The sequence below is a fragment of the Amblyomma americanum genome, chromosome 1 (assembly GCF_052857255.1).
Source record: "Amblyomma americanum isolate KBUSLIRL-KWMA chromosome 1, ASM5285725v1, whole genome shotgun sequence".
NCBI classification, from domain to species: domain Eukaryota; kingdom Metazoa; phylum Arthropoda; class Arachnida; order Ixodida; family Ixodidae; genus Amblyomma; species Amblyomma americanum.
In genome coordinates, this window is record NC_135497.1 from 151,318,281 (window position 1) to 151,339,589 (window position 21,309).

General features: G+C 51.2%; 1 protein-coding gene across 3 annotated transcripts in view; it reads left to right on the forward strand.

Moving 5' to 3' along the window:
* The first annotated feature begins 414 nt into the window (after window positions 1-414).
* Window positions 415-21,309, forward strand: part of LOC144113944 (N-acetylgalactosamine-6-sulfatase-like) — a 48,429-nt gene continuing 27,534 nt past the window's right edge. For 2 of the 3 annotated variants that reach the window (XM_077647355.1, XM_077647357.1), the window contains exons 1-3: window positions 415-564; window positions 652-807; window positions 5,443-5,566. In XM_077647355.1, the coding sequence (XP_077503481.1) occupies window positions 703-807; window positions 5,443-5,566 (229 nt within the window). In that variant the 5' untranslated portion in view covers window positions 415-564; window positions 652-702. The remainder of the gene's footprint in view (window positions 565-651; window positions 808-5,442; window positions 5,567-21,309) is intronic. The other variant, XM_077647356.1, reaches the window with a different exon arrangement.

Sequence of the window (21,309 nt, forward strand, 5' to 3'; positions counted from 1 at the left end):
AAGAGAGAGGTGCCGTAATGGAGATCTCCGGAATGATTCCGACCACCTGGGGATCTTTAACGTGCACTGACATCGCACAGCGCACGTTAAAGATCCCCAGCTGGTCGAAATTATTCCGGAGCCCCCCACTACTTCGTTTCATTTTTCAGTGCGCAACCTGCGTCGAGGTCAAACGCTCTCATGACACACTGATGCTTTGGCCTTCACGAAACGTAAGCAGTCCTAAGTTCCCTCTGAATTTTTATTTCTTTCGCCTGCTGCGATCGTCGCACCCGCCGGGTGACACTTGAGCCAACCGGGACGGGCACATGTCAGGTCTTGCGTCTCACGCGAAGCAAGAATGGGTTCAAAGTGCCCGTGTGTGCGCAGCTTATCTCCACCGATACTAGCTCCCAGAGGGCAAGTGATCGGCGCGATAATTACGCCCTGCAGGCAGGGCTCGGCGGCCGGATAAACGCGGCTTCGCGACCGACGCAATTTCCTATGCGCCTCCGATGTGCATGCGCAGTGATCAGGCGCTGAAAAGTGGAGTGTGTGCGACGCCAGAGCAACGCCAGCGCCAAGGTATGCCGCAACGCGACCCCGTATTGCGGGCAGACTTCCTCACCAACCAATGAGCGATATTTTACTTTTGTGTAAACTGGTGCGCAGCGCAGAGCTGTCTGGAGAGACGACGTTGCGCTCTGGGGGACGCGACCGACGATGAATGCTGTCCGTGCTGTGCGCATGGGCCTCGTCGTCCTGGTCACAGCGCAGTGGTCGGGGGCAGCCGCTAGCCCCAACTTTGTGCTCATGGTCATGGACGACGTAAGTGGTCCCCCACGGTTTTCCCGAGGTGGACATGATCGCCGAAACCGGAACAAGTTCGGTGCCCTGTTGTTATGAAATTTTCCTTGCAGACAATACCTCGCCGTATCATTAATATTGTGCAGGTTGTCTTCACTGTCAAAAAATAAGAAAGTGGAGCTCTGCACGAATGGCACCTGCTGTATGTTGCTCCTCCTCAGATTTTCAGTAACCGCACCACGAGTCCCAGCAGATAACAGCAGCTACATATATCTCATATTTTGAGCTGTATAGTGCGCGTCCGAACTAACCTGTTTGATAGGCGAAATATTCAAAGTGTAGTATTTATTTCACAATACATCTCGTAATATGCTTTTATAGATGCACTTTCTTTTTTTCCCATCTACACACATCTCTGGAAGAGCTGAAAACTTCTTAAGGGTTTCTCTTCCCTGTGATCAGAGCACAGGTTTCCTTCCTCCCTCGCCATCAATCGCAGTTGCACGAACTGGGAAACATTCTGTTCTGACCATGGCAGCCGCTGAACAATTTCGTTCCGCAAAACCGGAACTTTTGAAGTGTTCCTGAGTGTAGTTCGATCCATACAAACTATACCTTCTTTTGTCGCGCTCTAAATTGCTTTGTGTTTTTCTTTACCTATAGTTTTTAACACTTGATATAATCTCCTTAAAATTAGTTAGAAATTTGTACCCTCTATTTCCCCGCCCTCACAAGCACAATTTAGAAAAAAAAGCAATTTTTTACGTCTTCAGCATGCCCCACGTTTCGCCGCGAGCAGTTTTGACATTGGTAAACACATTAGCAAAGCACGCAATTGTTCGTTCTCGAATAACAAACACCTAGAACCTGCATGGCGGCGCATATATCCTTGATACTTGCAGGTGGGCAAAGTCGCAGTGGCTATCAGGCCGAAAATAAACTTCGAGATGAGATAAGGCTATAAGGGCAGCGTGTATCAGGGAGCAAGCGCGAATTGGCAACATGAAGTCAAGAGGGAGAAGTGGTACGCAAGAGTGCGCAACGCTCACAACACACGACCTGTGGTCTCCCGAAGTTACAGAGTGGATACGCAAGGAAATAATAATAATTGATTTTTGGTGGAATGGAAATGGCGCAGTATCTGTCTCATATATCGTTGGACACCTGAACCGCGCCGTAAGGGAAGGGATAAAGGAGGGAGTGAAAGAAGAGAAAACGCAGTCGAGGGCAGTGCCCCGCCGCTGTGGCTCAGTGGTTAGGGCGCTCGACTACTGATCCGGAGTTCCCGGGTTCGAACCCGACCGCGGCGGCTGCGTTTTTATGGAGGAAAAACGCTAAGGCGCCCGTGTGCTGTCCGATGTCAGTGCACGTTAAAGATCCCCAGGTGATCGAAATTATTCCGGAGCCCTCCACTACGGCACCTCCTCTTCCTTTCTTCTGTCACTCCTTCCTTTACCCCTTCCCTTACGGCGCGGTTCAGGTGTCCAACGATATATGAGACAGATACTGCGCCATTTCCTTTCCCCCAAAAAACCAATAAGTCGAGGGCAGCAAAGGGCCAGCTGGAGGGATGATGCACGTCAGCCGCCGCGGCTTGCACAACACGGAGTATGTGATCGGGGCCTGGTTGGGGGGGGGGGAGGGGGGGGGGGCGTGCTTCTCAGTTATATCGGTGCGGCTTAGAGCCCTGGCAAAGATATCTTTTAGGATTTTAGGATTTCGAAAGCGCGATGCTTTCGATCTCTAAGCGCTCTAACCACTGAGCCATACCCGCCGCGGTGGCTCAGTGGTTAGGGCGCTCGGCTACTGATCCGGAGTTCCTGGGTTCGAACCAGACCGCGGCGGCTGCGTTTCGATGGAGGCGAAACGCTAAGGCGCCCGTGTGCTGTGCGATGTAAGTGCACGTCAAAGATCCCCAGGTGGTCGAAATTATTCCGGAGCCCTCCGCTACGACACCTCTTCTTTCCTTTCTTCTTTCACTTCCTCATTTATCCCTTCCCTTGACGGCGCGGTTCAGGTGTCCGCCGATATGTGAGACAGATACTGCGCCATTTCCTTTCCACAAAAACCAATTATATAAAGCGCGATTGCCCTCCCCGCTGTGGCTCAACAAATCTGGGCCATTTCTAGCGCTATTAGAAAACTGCGCGCCTGCGGAGAGTGCAAAGCAACGTGCATCAAAACGCCTCACTCGTGACGCACGTACCACGTGACAATCTCCGCCCCGCCCGCGCTGCTCCCCGCTCCTCCAGCGCGGGCGGGGCGGAGATTGTCACGTGGTACGTGCGTCACGAGTGAGGCGTTTTGATGCACGTTGCTTTGCACTCTCCGCAGGCGCGCAGTTTTCTAATAGCGCTAGAAATGGCCCAGATTTGTTGAGCCACAGCGGGGAGGGCAATAGCGCTTTCGAAATCCTTCATATGGCTATTACTGAAGGCCGGCTATAGATCTTAAATCGCAATTCGACGCCTAATGGTAGTATTACCGTTAAAATTTAACTCTTAGTAGTTAGTCTGCTAGTTAACATGATTGTCCCATTTTTTTTAAATTAGTGGTGGGCTTAACTGAAACACCCGAAGGCGCTTGACTCGAAGTGAGCTGAGCACAGTGCCTGGTGCCTGCAGTTCGTTTGCCCCATCGCTTGGATCCATTTACGGAGCAAGCTGGTTTTGTCCAGCAGAAGCCTGTGCTACCTATGTATTGAAAGGTGAAAGAAGAGAACAAAGTTGTTTGTAAATTGAAAACCCAACAGTCTGCTGCTGTGACCACTGCACATTTCTCGTAGTAGTCTTGGAGAAAATTATCTTTTAAACGCGCAAATTGTGGTTATCGCACTCGCTGATGATTGAATTTTGTTCATTTCAAGGACTGGCGGTGGTCCCGCACTGCATGCAGAAACGACTTCCACTTCATTAATTAATTCACTTGTCAGCATGAACACGGCCGTCACTTACTTGTGGTGGGACAGGTTTGCGTTTCCTAATTCTTGTTTTTCTGGGAAAAATCTGTAATCGCATGCAGCGTGAGGACATGCCGAGAGCCGGTATTTAGAACATGCAAATGATATATAGTATAGATACAACTCAAGAAGAAAGCGGAAGATGTCCTTCAAAGGAGGCCCTCCATCCAACAGCGTCGACCGATTCTCAGGACGTCGTGGTTAATCCCTTTGTAGCTGCTAGCGTGACATCGCAGGGAGTGGCAGATGAAAGGGAGCTAAAGGGGCTTAATCGGATTAACTGCGGCGTCATGAACATAGGTCGACGCCATTGGCTGGAGGGGCTCCTTTGAGGGGCCTCTGCCGCTTCGTTCTTGAGTTGTGTCCTACTGAAGTTTCCCATAGAAAAACGAGGGTTCGGGCAAGTTTCTCATGGCACGAACCATAGCCTATGCACGAACGTGGGGCGCGAACCTGCAGTAGTAGACGACACCAATGAAACTAATGAACCAATGGGGCCTCCGCGGTGGCGGAGTGGTTACGGCGCTCGGCTGCTGGCCCGAAAGACGCGGGTTCGATCCCTGCCGCGGCGGTCGAATTTCGATGGAGGCGAAATTCTAGACGCTCGCGTACTGTGCGATGTCAGTGCACGTTAAAGAACCCCAGGTGGTCGAAATTTCCGGAGCCCTCCACTACGGCGTCCCTCATAGCCCGGGTGGCTTTGGGTCGTTAAATACCCATAAATCAGATCAAACCACTGAAACAGTGCGAACACGGAAACTTCTTCAGTGTACTATTTAAAGTGCTAAAATTTCTTTCAAAGCATATTTGCTCTGAAAAGTGCGTCTGTTAAACGCAAAAAAATATTTTCCACAGTTGGCTATATCCGGCGACATGAAGAGAAAGCCCTCTCTCACCATAGGCAAATTCGGTGCTCGTTTACGCCTACCTGCTTTTCTGCTCATTTAGTGCAATGTACGGTAAGTGTATTTTATTACAGGGCATATTATTTGTAAAACAACGTTTATATATTTCAAAAATTTGTGTTTCTGCAGTCGTAGCTATGTTTTAGGGCTAACACTATAGCCAAGCCAAGTAATATACATCTCTCTTCCCGGCGTTCCCGCGGTGGATGGAAAACCCTTTAAGAAACTGGCATAGACGGTAATGACAGCTTTCCCTTTAGGTAGTATCTGGAAAGTTTATGTAAGCCTGGGTAGGCTTACGGCATCGCGAGGGTGTACGAGCCTCCTCGTGTTGGAGTGCTGAACGCGCTCCTGTCTGCTACAGTTGCTAAGAACTGGTTTCACGAACACGACCTGTCGCTCTCCCTCAGGCCACACTCGAACCGGCTTGTCCGAAGAGAAAGGACGCCCTGTCCTACTGATCGGAATAGTGCGATGACCACAATAAACTGCCCTGGAAGGCGTCTCTGTCGACAGTATGCGCAAAACATGCAAAACTCGCGCTTTAGGCTATCGTGGCTGTCGCCTGGCTCAGACGTGCCCGCACTGAAGTGCAATATCGGCTCCATTTAAGCAGGTACTTTCCTGTCCTTGCTGATCAGCTTTTGGCCCATGGGTCTTCATTTTGTTTGAGTCATTTGTTTCTGCCCATGCCGTCTCTTTTTCGGCCAGTTGCCCCGTAAAAAGAAAAAAAAGCCGGACTTCCCCGGGCCTTAGTGGGTTCCTGAGCCGTCTTCTGCGCCCGCTGCGCAGATGGGCTGGGGAGATCTGGGCGTTCTGGGCCAGCCGGCCAAAGAGACTCCCCACTTGGACAGGATGGCGTCGGAGGGAATGCTTCTGACAGACTTCTACGCTGCCAGTCCCGTCTGCTCGCCGTGTGAGTGTGCGTTGTGAGTGAAACATCTAGATTGCTCGAAAAGGTTGGTGGAGTGGCGGATTTCAAAAGCGATTAAAACATTAGAAGACTCGTGATTAAAAGGCCGCAACATGACTCAAACGTCATTAGTACATGTAAGTATACAAATGAGTTGCTCTGAAGAGAAAATGGGGCCAATTAGTCCGGAACAGAACCTATGACCCTTCGGCTACGAGTCAGACAAGCTACCGCGCTGGACCACACAGGCACGCTCATACGGCTTGGTTAAAGCGGGGCTATGTATGTCGTGTAGTCTTTCACATAATGATTGCGATTGTGAAAGAGCAAACAGTGTTCGTGTCTGCGTGGGCAAGAGGAACCGCTGACGGCGTCCATTAACGCCGCCGCGTCATACGCTTAAACGCGGATGAAATAGTATTTGATGAGCGATTATGAGCGCTAGGCTGTAGCTCAAAGAGACCGACCTTAGTCCGTGCCACGAAGCGAAGTGACGTGTGTGTGTGCCAGAGAGAGAGAGAGAGAGAGAGAGAGGCTAAAGATAGAGAGTACTGAGGTTAAAAAAAGCACACGAACGATGGGTGTCCGATCACTCGCCACCGCATCACAAAATTTTTAAAGCTTATTCAGCATCGCAGCTATCGCTGATTAAAATTGATGCTTATCCTCTCCCTGACTCAATTCATACACGTCGACGCGCCAGAAAAATATTAAAGAAAACAGGTGGGGACTTCACCCCGCCACACCCCATTCCGCCCACGTCACGTGGGCACGTCTAATGAGAAGGCTCGCCCAGATTATTCATTCATGTCACTGGGGTAGGGGCGGCTAAGAAGGCGCAGTGAGGTGTCGCCCAAATCGGATGTGAGCAACAATTTATAAAAAATTCAACTATAGGGTCCACAGAAGACGTTTTAAATTTGACGAATGCTCACAGAAGCCACCTGTACAGATTTTTTTTGCATTAGAATGTGACCACCAAAGTCATTTCAGGGTCCCTTTAAGTGCCCCCCCCCCCCCCCCAGAATTTCCGTTCTGTCTTCTGCGTGCAAAGAATGAGGATGGCTCTTCATCGACCCTTGCACCCCAAATCACGTGCCATTCCGCCAGCCTACCAAGACAAAGGAGTGCCTGAAGGGAACTTCGCGTCAGACGCAGATGTCATCAACGCTGTGCGGCGTTGATATCAACGGCCGCCCTCATTCTTCTACGACATTTTTTTTAGCTGCACCAAACTTTCATAAAAAGACGGTTCACAGTAGGACATTTTTTACTTTGCATTTTGCTTTCAGAGTACGGGAGCAACTTGAAACTCGGATGCTTGTACACCAAGGCGGCTAATTAACATATATTTAAATTACTTACTTTACAGCGTGCGTTGCAAAGAGCCTGCGCATGCACCAGCTACAGGGTGAAATGAAATTTAAAAAATATCGTTGCGGGTTCTACAGCCGAAATTATTCCGCCTCCCCACCAATCCTCAATCCGCAACTATAGTCGACAAAAGAGAGACGGTGACGTCGACGTCTCCGCCTGTGACGCAGCACGGCGTCATCACCGGCGCTGGCCCCATGTGTTTCCATCTCCTCTCTTCTTTCGGCAGCAGCTTTCAGTCTTGGCGTCTGCGGTCAGCGCCAGCCGTTCGCGAAACTGCTTGCCTTCCGTGGCCACGGCAAAGTACCGTGTCTGCTGACACCGTGTCATGCTGACAATAAATGATGTCATCTACAGTGTCTTTCCTGGAATGCGCAGGCTGGTACAAATTTATTCCAAAGCTGATAAGTGCTCATACGTGAAGCGGTTGTATTTTGGCCGTTGGAAGGTGCCACGGTGGTGGTGGTGGTGGTGAAAAGCATTTATTGGACTATATTTATAGAGAGGTGCTCGGGGAGAGGCCCCTAGTGGGCTTCGCCCCTTACAATACAAGGCGGAATCCCTCATTCCGGGATCCCGTTGGTCCTGCAGGTCCGCCGAACCAGGGCCTGTTGGGCCGATAGTTCCTGGCAGCCGAGCAGCTCGGGTAGGGGAAGGGGTGATGGGGGCAACTAGTCGAGTACTGTACTCGACTCCTTACCTCCGCTTACTGAAACCGAAGATTGCTTGGAGGTTGTAATCTGCAAACGTTTCAAGAGAGCCCTCGACCTCCCGATCTCCACTTCCTAATGAGCGGCCGCGGTGGCCCAGTGGTAATGGCGCTCGGCTGCTGACCTGAAAGACGCGGGTTCGATCCCGGCCGCGGCGGTGGAATTTCGATGGAGGCGAAATTCTAGAGGCCCGTGCCACTGTGCGATGTCAGTGCACGTTTAAGAACCCCAGGTGGTCGAAATTTCCGCAGCCCTTCACTACGGCGTCCCTCATAGCCTGAGTCGCTTTGGGACGTTAAACCCCCATGAACCATCTCCACTTCCAACGCGCGACTCCTCGCGTTGGGGGTGGTGAACACCTACCGGGAACTTCGCGAGGCGCATCTCGTTAACCAATACACGCGTCTCGCCCAGACCATGTCCGGTCGCCGCCTCTAGGACCGGTTACATATAAAACATGATCACCATACGATGGAACGGGTTCGAGTGTCCGAACTGTGGAGACGCACCCTCTACGTTCGACCCCTTCCGACTAAGATGAACAAGGCGCACCATAATGGCCGGCGCCAGGTGCAGGCGGATGCCCTGCACCGCCACTATGGCTCAAATGAACACGTCTTCTGCGTCGAAATTGCAGGCCCCTACCACTTCAGGGAAAAATGGTACACGGCTGCGGTCATACACGAGGGAAAATAGATGGACGGCCTCTCGTTCAGAGCGCCCAGCTCAACGCGTGCGGAGGAGGTAGCGATCGCCCTCGCAGCCTCCCATCCCGACTCTAAATCCATCTTCACAGACTCTCGCGGAGTCTGTCGTAACTTTGAGTTCGTTTGGATCACTCCACTTGATCACCATATTCTTCGCCACAGTACTCGCGACTGCGATCCAACTCATCGCTCAATCATATATGGTTACCCGGCCACCAAGGCCTCTCTCCTCGCCTCACCAATGGCGATGCGTGCCACGGCGAGAGGTTGAAAAACGGTTTTATTGCTGATGCTAAGTTTATGTGCGCCCCTGCCTTGGCGCCAAGCGACAGGCACGGCGCGCCGGCGATTTTCACGCGGCGCTGCCCTCTCGAGCCAAGATGGCAAGGATCCGCCTATGGTCATCCTGGGAGCATTAACACGTTCCTTGATTGCACAATTGAGCCACGCTTTTTCATTGAAGGTGAGCGGCTAGTTTTAGCTAAACACTTTGTATTGGTGTAAATAAAGCACAGAACCGATGACAATCTGGTGATCGTCGACCTGTATCTGCGAACGTCCGCCGTGCGAACAGAACAGCTCACGATGGTCGCCCGCCTCCAGACATTTTTAATTATGCCAAGACCGCCAGCTCTGAGTTCCTATGCTGCGGGAAAGTCAGAAAATGCAAGCACGTTTCGAGTTTACGGCTGCATTGTTGCAGGTAAGCAAGGCTTTGCGAAATCATTGCATAGCACTAGAAGCTGAAATGGTTTACGATGGTTTCGCTTTCGATCGCCGTGTGCTTGTATTTGAATTAAGCTAGGTGAACTCCAGTAGTGCGTCCATCACTTCAGTCGAAGAAGTAACATCCTTATATGTACATTTTTGAAAGCCAGCTCTGTGAGCTAAACAGACGTTCACAGAAAAAAAAGGGGTAGAGACGACAGGATAGAAGCACTTCTTTCTTGTCGTCTCTACCCCTTTTTCCCTGTGATCGTCTATTTAGCTCACATCCTTTCAAAAATTAACATGTACCAACTAGCTCGTCAGAAAGCCTTACTAAACCTTATATGTACAGTACGTTCGTGAGCAGACTTGTTCAGAGTGGTGGAGCGGTGCGCTACGGAACAAATCATAGCGCGTATGTGCGGTGTTAAGAGCAGTGTGCTCGTTCCTTGCTTTTATGCATATATGCAGCTTAGCGCGAGCACCCACCGCTAAAAGCAGTACCTGCTGTAAAATTTTGTTTCGTTCGCTCTACAGAGAACCGCCCGATCGATTCGATGCAAGCCTGCTCATGTCTGTACGCTGCGGCGTGAACTGGATACCATCGAGTCGGAGCTGCCTTCTCTTCGGGCTGATGGCAATGAAATGATACCTCCTGGCTTTTCCATCTCGTTCATGTACAAAAAAGAGCACGCAGCGGTGCTGGTGAGCTTTCTTTTCGCCACGACGCTCTGGGGACGGCATCCGAAAGTGCTTGCTACACGTATACAGCACCAGCAGCACGCAGCGCGAATCTCTCTGGCAAGTTTTTGTAGACGGGATCGCGGCGCGGCCGCAGTGTGTGGTATTTATGTCGTGAAAATCGATAATATTTTTAGAAAAAAGTATGACAACAACGTCTGAATGCGCCGACAAAGCATTCGCGAAGTAGCAAACAAATGCTTCCTCGCGCTTGGACCAGTACGCGGCGCCGCCGCAGCGTGGTGTCAAATTTATGGAAATCGCAATAGGACATTTTGCGCCGTTGGTTAGCCCGTGCCGTAGTTCTAGCTTCGCAGAAGTGCTCCCGCTCAATTGCCGGGTCAGCAGCGTTCGCCCATTCACGGACATGCGAGACAGCGAGCCATAGTCTTCGGAACGGCCTCATCGCGACCCTCCGGTCATCGGACTGTCGCAGGGCCCAGTGAACAAATTGTGCTTCTTTGGTTTGCCTCTCTATTGTGTTAGCGCACTGCTGTTGCATTATGTTTCATTGTACTGTAGCTTCTCACGGTTTCCCGAGCACCCGTAGGGACATCCCCGCACAGGGATGTTTGTGGGCAGTGCGCCACCCCGGACCCGAGCATATCCCCGCTTACCCGTAAAGCCCCTCAATAGAGAGTTATCAAATAGAGCGTTATAGCATATAGTTATCGTTAGCGAATAGTTAGCGTTCGCTCGTAAACAAACATGGCGGCGCCCTGCACAGCCTCTTCGGACCAAATACAGCACCGCCGCCGCGTTCTTCAGCGCCATTTTTCGCTATAAATGAAGGCATTCGCTTTTAATTTGCAGACTCTCACCCTTACTTCAAGGTTTGAGTAACAACTAGGCCATGTTTTTGAGATAATTTGTCGATTTTGGAGCAGTTAAACATAACTATATGTCGTGTACATAGCCAAATAGCAACGATTACACTACAGCTCTTCAGTTTTGTGCCCGATTTTACATTTTTTTAATACATTTTCATGATTTTTTGTCGTAAAAAGACTGGCAATTCTCTCACTATATTCATCAGTAATTGCAGAAAATAAAAAGTTTCTCCGGCCCGGAGTTGGCACGCTTCAACTTACTGCCACTAGATGGCGCCACAGTGTTCACATCCAAACACACAAAGAAGCGACGATGCGGCACGGCAAACAGGCGTCGTAGTTGCGCTTTTTTAAAGCGCTCGCAACGCTACGTGCGCTGCGTATGCAAGCTTACTGAGGTCTACGTAGTGAACTTGTCTACTGGCCAGGGTAGGCAAAGGTGTCTAGCTTCACGGGCACATTTGAAAAGCCGCTGATTCGGCTGTTAGCTGAAGAGCAGTCGGTACGTCTTTATATGCAGAAAAAAAAAGCAGCGTCTCACTTCATAGAAATGATTGCAATGCATCCTTATTTTTGTTTGCAATAAAAGCTGGGCATCTGCCATCATCATCAGCTGTTTTAGCCTTACGGTAACTCGTTACGGGAGAGACGGTACGCTAAAACGTCTTCTGGCGTGCGCCGCGCTAACAGGAAAGTCCGGCGTCCGGTAACACGGTAAACGGTAACGTAAACACAGTAACGATATGCTATAACTCTCTAATGAAGCAAAAGTAACGCAAAGCTTTGAACTTTCTGGCTTCCCTCCTTTTCTAGCGCACCGCCGGATAATCGAGCCTCCCATTGGCCGAGGCGCCATGGTCACGTGTTAGCGGGCGCTTTTTTTGCTCCGCAGCAGACGCCGGCGCCATCGTCGGGGGTAGGAATCGCGGTTCGTTTTCTTTCTGTGCAACAGTTTTGGCGGGAAGTGTTTTTCCTTCTTTGACGCCGTCTGCGCGGTGCGGCGATGCCGAGCTTCTGTTGCGCGTATGGATGCAACAACCGAGGAGGCAGTGGGAAAAGATTTTTTCGAATTCCGTCCGGAAAAAGCAACGCGGCTTGACGAAACGTTTGGCTGCACAGGATCAGCCGGGAAAACTTCGATAATGTGCTGGATCCGCGACTTTTTGAGGTGAATGGCCATTCTTCAGTTCTCAGTTGTGTTTTTGCTCTCGGGTGATTTGGTGCGAAGCGCGAGCGACTGCAGTCTTTCTTCGCAGTAAATGCTGTTTGGCATAGTTGTAGATGGACTCGTTCGGTCGTAGGCTACGAAAGCTGTGCTTCTTGTTGTCTTATGCCCACCGTAACAGCTCTGCTAGATTCTGCAGGTGCAGCTTTGATGTTGCGCGCATTTCGTGGCGTGTCGACGTGGTTGTAGTCAGACTCGTTCCCAGGCTCGACTCGAAAGTTACGCTTCATATTGTTTGAGCCCCCCTGTTTACGTTGCTCGAGTTGGAGGTCTAGCTTTCATCTTGCGCACTGCTGCAGGAATTTTTGTCGCAGTTGGACTCCTTCGCTTACGAACCCCATACTAAAGAAAAGGTTCTCGCTGTTTGATACCCGCTGTACATGTTGCTCGCAATATAGGTCTAGCTTTTATGATGCGCGCATTGCTTACCGTATTTGTGTCGTTGCAGATGAACTCCTTCGCTCAAGGATTCGATAGTAAAGGGGCGATTCTTGCTGTTTGAGCCTGTGCTGTTCATGATGCTCGCGGTGCAGGTTTAGGTTTCATGTTGCGCGCATTGCTGAACGTATTTGTCAGGCAGGGTTCATACCAAAATCGGGCGTTACTGTGCCTAGGCACAGTAACGCAGCTATCGCTTGAATACTCGATATCCGCGTGGATAATAATTGACAATTCATGCGAGGACCTCCGTTAGACATAGTTGCAGACATTTTGGGTTCAAGGCCGTCGTCGCTGCCGCGAATTCGTGCAAAAATCACGCTGCGTGGAACTTTGTAACGGGGATAGGTGGTGTCAAATGAGTCCCCAGCGCAGGGGTGCGCGCACTGATACTGACGATTTCCAACGTCCGACTTTGGAAAGGCTCATATGGCCTTTTGTGGGCCCTGCTGACGTGTTAACACTCGTGCATGTTTTTCAAGTTATGAAAGTCCTCACTCTCTATATATTTTTCGTGCTTTGTATTGTTCATCGTAAGGTTGTGTCATACAAAATCTTAATTTATTCGTCTGAGGATCGCTTCACCGAAGGCCAGTTTGAGAGCCGTGTCCTTCGGAATTACGGCACAAAGAATTTAAGGCCAGATGCAGTACAAGAGGGAAGGCAATGTTCTCTTACAAATCATTATTGCATATGCTGACCAAAAATGATAATCTCCTAAACAAGGAGCATTCGAATTGCTGATGCGGCGCTGTAGTTGCTCAGGAAACAGCGTTTAAATGCCTTTTTTGGTTGCTGTTAACCAACCCAATCTATTAACCCTACATAAAAATTGCTGGATTGCCGCGTGACTTCCACAACCTTGTCAGCGTTAATGCACGCCGCACACATCTCTCTCTCTCTCAGTACCCGGGTTCGAACCCGACCGCGGCAGCCACGTTTCGATGGGGGTGAAACACTAAAGGTGTCCGTGTGCTGTGCGATGTCAGTGCACGTAAAGACCCCAGGGTAGTCGATCTTATTCCCGAGCCCTCCTCTACGGCCCCTCTTTCTTCCTTTCTTCTCAGTCCCTCCTTTATCCCTTACCTTACGGCGCGGTTCGGGTGTCCATCGAGATAGGTGAGACTTACTACGCCATTTCCTTTCCCCAAAATCCAATTTTCAGTTTTGAGTTCCGCACACTGAATAGGCAGCGCGCCCACCCTGCCAGACCAGCAGGTGGCACTTAGTGTTTGATCGCGAGAGGTTGGTCCTGCAATGAACGCTGCGGCCATTGCTGGAGTGCCGAGTGTGTACCACAACCTTGTCAGCGCCAATGCATGCAGCACACACATCTCTCTCTCTCAGTGCCCGGCTTTAGATAGGTCGGGCGTGGGCAACACTGGACTTGTCTGTAGCGGCTAGCAAACGGAAACACGCGGTAACCGCGTTACCCGACCGCGGCAGCCATGGTTCGATGGAGGCGAAACACTAAAGGGGCCCGTGTGCTGTGCGATGCCAGTGCACTTTAAAGATCCCCAGGCGGTCGAACTTATTCCCGAACCCTCCACTCAGGCACCTCTTTCTTCCTTTGTTCTTTCACTCCCCCCTTTCTTCATTCTCTTACTTCGCGGTTCGGGTGTCCACCGAGATATGTGAGACATTTATTGGGCCATTTCTTTTCTGGAAACACCAATTTTTTTCTCTCTCAGTACCGCGACACCACGTACCTCAAAGCGCGAATGAAGCGTCCACTGAGCCAGGTAGCCAGTTATGCGCTGTTCATTTCCCAAAAATCATCGCTTTATAGAAGTTAACACCAACGGCAATGAACACAATGAACTCCGACAGCTTTCGCTTTATATTATGAATTAGCTGAGCTAATCCACGTTCTTTTTTTTAAGACTGACATGGGACGAGAGCGCCGCTGAGTTTACGCTGCTTGTGTAAAATGTCCTTCAAAGCTAACAACGAGGAAGCGAAGGACAAATTTGGGGAGGCAAAACCGCCTCTCTCCCGTGGTTGTCCATCAACAGCAAGAGCCAAAACAGAAAAATTTCTTGTCTGCACACGTGTTATGTCACGAAGGGGCGGTTTTAAAGCGAAAGCTTTACTGGCCGCGAACTTGCGATTTCGCCCTGGTGGCACCCCGAGGAGGCACATGACGTCACAACGCGCGCCTCGCCGCGGATATTTCTCTCTCTCTCTCTCGCTTCCTAGTCACTACTGCGCATGCGCCACTAGTAGCACCGAGCCACAGGTGTTCCGCCACTGCGCAGCGCCGCGCCTTTCCTCAAAATCCAACTTTCAGTTTTATTTTCGGTTTTCTCTTTCTTCCTCTCCCTCCTTTATCCCTTCCTTTACGGCGCGGTTTGGATGTCCACCGAGATATGTGAGACACAGTTACTGTGCCATTTCCTTTCCTCAAAAACCAAACAAAACAAGTGAGCCAATTGCGTTCATACAGTTATTGGTGTTGACAACTTTGCCAAGGCCGTTGATTTTCACGAAAGGAAAGGCGCACAACCGGCTCCGTGGGTCAGTGGAAACCTCAATCTCGCTTTCATGTACGTGGCGTTGGTGTCTAACTGCAAAAGCTTGCTTTGATTTCGTTCCGCACACTGGATAGGCAGCGTGCCCTCCCTGCCACCCTAGGAGGTGAAATGCAGTTAATGGTTGATCGCGAGAGATTGATCACCCAATGAACGCGGCGGCCTAGCTATTGCTGCAGTGCCTCATGTCTGCCACAACTCTGCCAGCGCTAAAGCATTCAGGCCACATCTCTCTCCCACCATCGCCACATGTATCAAAACACGACTGAGGCGTCCACATATCCAGGGAGCAAGTTATGCGCCCTTCCTTTCCTCAAAGCCATAGCCGTCTGGAATATTGTCAACTCCAACGCCAATGAACGCAGTGAACGCCAACATCTTTTGCTTTGTATATCCTGGATTAGCTGAGCTAATCCACATTAAGTTTTTACAATGTGACAAAGGTACCAAAGGCATCCAAGCATGACGGACTGAACCAGGTAGCAAACACTTAAGCGCTAACTGGGTCGTGCGAGGACCCAGGGGCCTGCGGCTTTGAATTCTTCTGTTATTATAGTTTTCCTTTTGAAGTAAATGCGCTATTCGCGCACGCACCATAGCACGGAATGTCATCCATGGACACACACCCACAACGAGTAGTTTGATTGGAAAAAAATTTATTTACGTATGTACACATGCCAAGGTTACCGGATACATTGACATTCACAAGTAGACATGACGATAAGCATGTCAGGCGAGCCTATTAAAGAGGTACCATAAGCAGCTTTGAGCAACTAACAGGAATTACTTGTGAGCGTTTTAAGTCGCGATAGCATACGTGTTCACAAAAGAGTGAAACAGTAATAATCTGACAAGGAAAGAAAAACACCTTAGTGCCAGTTTGGTCTAAAGACCAGAACAAGACGATCGTTGTTAAAAGAAATGAATGGGCACGACCACTGCCGGAGGAACTCTTCCTGTCCCAAGAAAAAAAAGTTCGTCTGACAAGAAACTCATCGCCTCCCTTCGAAGGCTGCCAAGTATTGGCTGCACACAGCGCGTCGTCGTAAGCCACTAGCGACCGCGGTGCATCGATTGCGCCATAAACTAAAAAGACCCGCAACAGCTAACAGGCGAGCAAAACGGCCGCTGTCGAAGGGGCCGCGGGAGACAAAGCTCGAAATGCCCTGCCCACGGAATCCCCCATGAACCGCGCGCCAAAAGACACGCGCTACCACGCAGGTGACTGTAGCGTGGCGACTAGATTCCGGAAGCGGGCAATTCGGACAGGTACTGGAGCGTAAAACACCCCACAGCTCTAGCCGATCACAAGTAGGCAGCACTGCCCAGCCAAGTTTCCAAAGTCGCGTAGATGGTCTGGGAGAGGCGTCTACGCTATGCGCGCCCATTGAATGCGGCGCATCGGTGAGCGGCGAGCCGCCGGCACAACAGGCAACAACAGCGAGCCCATAATGTCCACCACACGGTCTGCAACGATGTTGACATCAGGTGCTACTGCACTTACATGTCTGAAAAAGGCCACTGACGTAGCATAGAAAGCGGTAGGCTGCTCTGATTGAGGTCCACGATTAACAGGGGCCGAAGGATTAAAAAAGCGCAAAGAAGGGCCCAAAAAGTGCCGCGCCAGGGTTCGCGCCGGAGACGTGTCCCTCATCAGGATACGCAAAATGCACTTCAAAGCTAACAACGAGGACGTGATGGACAAAGTTGGAAAGGCAAAACCGCCTCTCTCCCGTGGTTGTCCAAGAACAGCACGAGCGACAAGGTCGGTTCCGCCTTACCAAAAAAAAAAAAGAAAACAAAACTGTAGTCTGCACCCGCCTTATGACGCGCAGGGGTGGTTTAACAATGTGGCAAAGGTACCAGAAGGCACCTAGAACGACTGACTGAACCAGGTAGCGCCTCTCAAGCAGAGGCACGTCAAATGTCTGGGCCCTCCACACACGAGCTGTAATGCCTTCTACGACCGAAGGCCACATACCATCCCATATTCCAGCACAGTCGTAGGTCACGCCTAAAATGCGCATCTGTGCACACCACTGCAAAGGTGTCGCACATGTAATACGTCTCTGAGGAGAGAGCGAGAGAGAGAAACTTTATTGTTGGAGAGGAAGTCGGGGCACGCCCCTGGGTCTCCGCACGACCCCACTGCACTCAAGTGTTTATGTCCCTAAGGTCCATAACACTGGCAGCCCGGCCGGTGGCGATTGTCTGCACGGCCGGGTACTCCGAGCGCAGCAGGGTCTCCCAGTCCTCCCAGGTCTTGAGGTCCTCTAGGCCGCGCAGGGGAGGGTCCGCCGGGCAGAGGGAGAGGATGTGTAGGGAAGAGGCGAATGGTTCTGGGCACAAGGTGCAGGCAGAAGTGGGGAAGGAGGGGTGATAGTGGGCTAGGGTAAGGGTGAGGGGAGTGTGTGTGTCTGTAGTTTGCGCCAGAGTGTTGCGTGTTTGTTATCTAGGGAGGGGTGGGGCGGGGGGTAGAGCTGGCGCGAGGCTCTGTAGGCCTGCGTCATCTCGCTGAACGAGTGCATTCGCTCCCTCGCGAATCCCCGATCCGAGGCCACCTGAACCCGGTTTAAAGAACCTCGGGCTAAAAGGTTGGCGGCCTCGTTTCCGGGATTCCCGGAGTGCGCAGGCACCCATATAAGCTCTACATGGCGGGTTGGGGGTGCATCGGGCGAGCCCAGTATGCCAAAAGCAGGGACGTGGACTCGGCCTCGCGCAAAATTTAGAATTGCAGTTTTAGAGTCTGTTAAAATGTACTGGGCTTCCGTGCGGGTGATGGCAATTGCGATGGCGGCTTCCTCTGCAGCCTCTGGGGTGGTGTCAGGGGGGAGAGGTAGTGTGAGGAGGGCGGATGAAGAGCAGTCCACCACGGCTGTGGTTGCTTCGTCACCCGTGCAGGCGGCGTCCACCCATACGGCGTCCGGCTCGGCGGAGCCGTACACTCGGTGGAGTGCCTTCGCACGGGCTCTGCGGCGCTGCTCATGGTGGGAGGGGTGCATATTTTTTGGCAGTGGCTTGATGACCAGCTCTTGGTGAAGGGATAGAGGAATGGGGAGGAGGGTTGGGTCGTTGGCCGGTATTCTGATTCCGAGGGAGTCCAGGATATACCGGCCTGTGGAGGTTTGTGTAAGCCTTATGTATTGGGGCTGTCGATGGGTCTCCACGAGTTCCCCGATCGCGTTGTGGAGGCCCAGGCCTAGTAATCTGTCTGTGGGGGTGTTGAGGGGAAGATGAAGTGCGACTTTGAATGCCTTGCGGATCAAGGCATCCAAAGTATTTATGTCGTGTTTGAATAGTTCTAGGTATGGGGTAGTGTAGAGCACACGGCTGAGGACAAAGACATGAATGAGGCGACAGAGGTCGCGCTCCTTCATGCCTCTATGATGGCCCGAAACTCTGCGGATGAGATGCGATATCGCGCCTGCAACCTGCTTGAGTTTCTTGAGGGTGGTGGTGTTTTTGCCATCGTTCTGGATATGCAGGCCCAATACGCGGAGGGTGTCAACCTCCGGTACCGGGTCCCCATTCAGTTCGATGGCAATGGGGGAGCGGGGGGAGCGTTGGTTCTTAGGCCGGATGAGGAGCAGTTCGGACTTCTCTGGGGAACAAGACAGTCCGATGTTCTGTGCATAAGTTTGGGTGAGGGTGGCTGCTTCCTGTAAGGTGTTCTCTATGTCGCCGTCACTGCTGTGGGTGGTCCACAGTGTGATGTCGTCGGCATAAAGAGTGTGCTTAAGGTGGGGAATAGTTGTCAATTTTCGGGCGAGGGGGATGAGGGTGATGTTAAAGAGGAAGGGGGAGAGGACGGACCCTTGAGGGGTTCCGATACTCTGAAGCGTGTAGGAGGGGGAAGAGAGAGGTCAAAAATGTATCTCAGCCGTGTGGTCAGTGAGGAATGCTTGAATGTAGGCGTACGTGCGCGCACCCACATTCAATGGAGATAGGGCAGTCATGATCGCCTGATGTTCGATGCGATCAAAAGCTTTGGAGAGATCCAAAGCTAAGACTGCCTTTGTGTGACCAGGCAGAAGCGGGTCGAAAATGTCATGTGTCAGTTGCAGCATGGCGTCCTGTGCGGACAGATGGAGGTGGAATCCCACCATGCTATGCGGGTATAGATTGTTGTCCGCCATGTGCGTTGTGAGTCTTGCTAACACAACATGCTCGAAGAGCTTTCCGAGGCATGAGGAGACCCCACAAAAAAGTAATGACTCTTCGAATAATTAAGAGCAGCCCCCGACAAGCAGGCGTACTCACGAAAAACGTTTAAATCTTCAAACAGGCTGCGTTCATCAGCTAAGTAGAGTGTGATGTCATCTGCATAAGCAGTGACGCGTACTGCCTCACTGCCTGGCAACGACAGACCTCTAATAAGAGAGTGATTGACTGCCAGGAGGAAAGGCTCTAATGCTAAGAAAAACAAAAAGGAGGAGAGCGGACAACCTTGACGGACGCCGCGGCCAACATCAAATGCGGTACTTTCCCAGCCATCGAGGAACAGAGTGCTTGAAATGTCTTTGTACATCTCTTTAATGAGAAGCACGAAAGAAGGTGAGAAACAGAAAGCATCCAGTGTACCGTAAATATACTCATACTCTAAAAAGTCCAACGCCTTCTCTTGATCGAAGGAAACAAGAAATCCCTGTGCGCGCCGCCGTATAGTATACTCTAGGATATCTCGTGTTACGGAAGATAAACTATGTATTTCACGACCCGGGATGGAGCAAACCTGGTGGCAGGAAATAAGGGACGGGAGAAGATACCGTAGACGGCGAACGAGTAATTTTGCTAATACTTTATAACCTGAATTTAGTAAGGTTATAGGGCGCCAATCTGCCGGACATGTCGAGAAAGGAGACTTTTTAGGAATCAGGACAATGCCACCTCTTTTAAATGAGTCGGGAAAGACATGCCGAGCGAAACAGTTGCGAGAAAATGGGGCCTACAATATGCCAGAATTGTAAATAGAACTCCACAGGAAGACCATCTGACCCAGGCGCTGAGCCTCGTTTCATGGAATCTAAAGCCTTCTTGATTTCACCTGGTGTTGGCGGAGCCATAAGGCGACCATGAAGTTCAGCGGCAACCTGCGGCAAGCCTGCAAAAATTGGGTGTGCGCAAACGTCATCGGGATCAACCAGAAGGAGCGACTGAGCAATATCCCGGAAATGGACGAAAAACGCACTGAAATTACAGCCAACTGGCTGGGCCACAGCCCTGGCGGAATATGTAAAAGCAGGGGCACCTTGAGGGCACAACAGCTCCCAGCGTGCAAACCGGAGCACCTCAGGATGAGCAGTTGGACTGCGTCGACAACGCCATGCCGCCGCTGTCAAAGAGGATAATCGTAAAAGACGCAGGAGACGCTCCGAAAGCTCCTCTTTCCATGCGCACATAAGCGACGATGGCGACGGGGTGCGCTGAGTTATACGCAGCTTCGCCGTCACTACACGCACCTCAGATGAGACGTGAGCCCTAAGGGCTCGACCAGAAGCGGCGCATTGGTGACGCCACAGATCCTTCAGATGGTCCCAGTCAACAGGCACGGCCCCAACAACCGAAAAATGCATGGTCCGCGTTAGTCCTCTCGTGCTGGCGTCGTGAAGGATGTGCCCATCCAAACGCCATGGTCTGTGAGGAGACACTGCAGACGCCGGTAACCCCCAGTGACAGAAGAAAGGGGCGATGGTCTGATATGTATACCGGCGAGGATGGCAGCGTCATTACGTTAGCAGCACACACTGTCCTCGAAAGGCCCGTCGGTACACACGCCCTGTCTAACCTGCTCGACAATAATCCGCGACGCTGTCCACACAGACACCGCCATACAGGAGCTCATAAGCGTCTGTGAGCATAAACTGGTTGACTAGGCGGCGCAACTCGCGCGCATTCCAGCCTGGCCTGCCCCTACCGGGGCCCTGCACATCAGCGACCGCATCGAGCACGGAGTTGAAATCGCCCAACATCACAACGTTACGTCCTCCAAGAAAGTACACATCTAGATGTTTAAATGATGAGTTTACCAAATTAGAATGCGCAGGTGCATAGATGCAAAGAATTCTCAGGCGAAGTGCGTTAAACGTGCAGTAAAACGCCAGCACGCGTCCAAGCGCATCGTAGGTAACAAGATGGTCTCGCAGGAGGATGCTGTTCAAAACAAGAACGCCAACGCCGCTAGAACGCGTGCTGGCGTACGAAAAGAAAGCATCGATGCCAAAACTACGCCTAAATTCCAACAGGTCACTGAGGCGAAAAAAATTGGTTTCTTGCAGGCAGAGGATATCGCAGCCCGATGAACGAGCGAAAGCGACCACCTCGGCCTGCTTCATAACATTGCGGAACCCCTGTACGCTAAGAGTAATGGTGTTAAGAGTAGTAATTTTGGAAATGAAAAATAAAACTAGGAGCTGTGATGTCTAGGCAATACAATGTGCGCCGCGAACGGCCCCAAACCACCTCACTTTTCCGCAGGGTCGGAC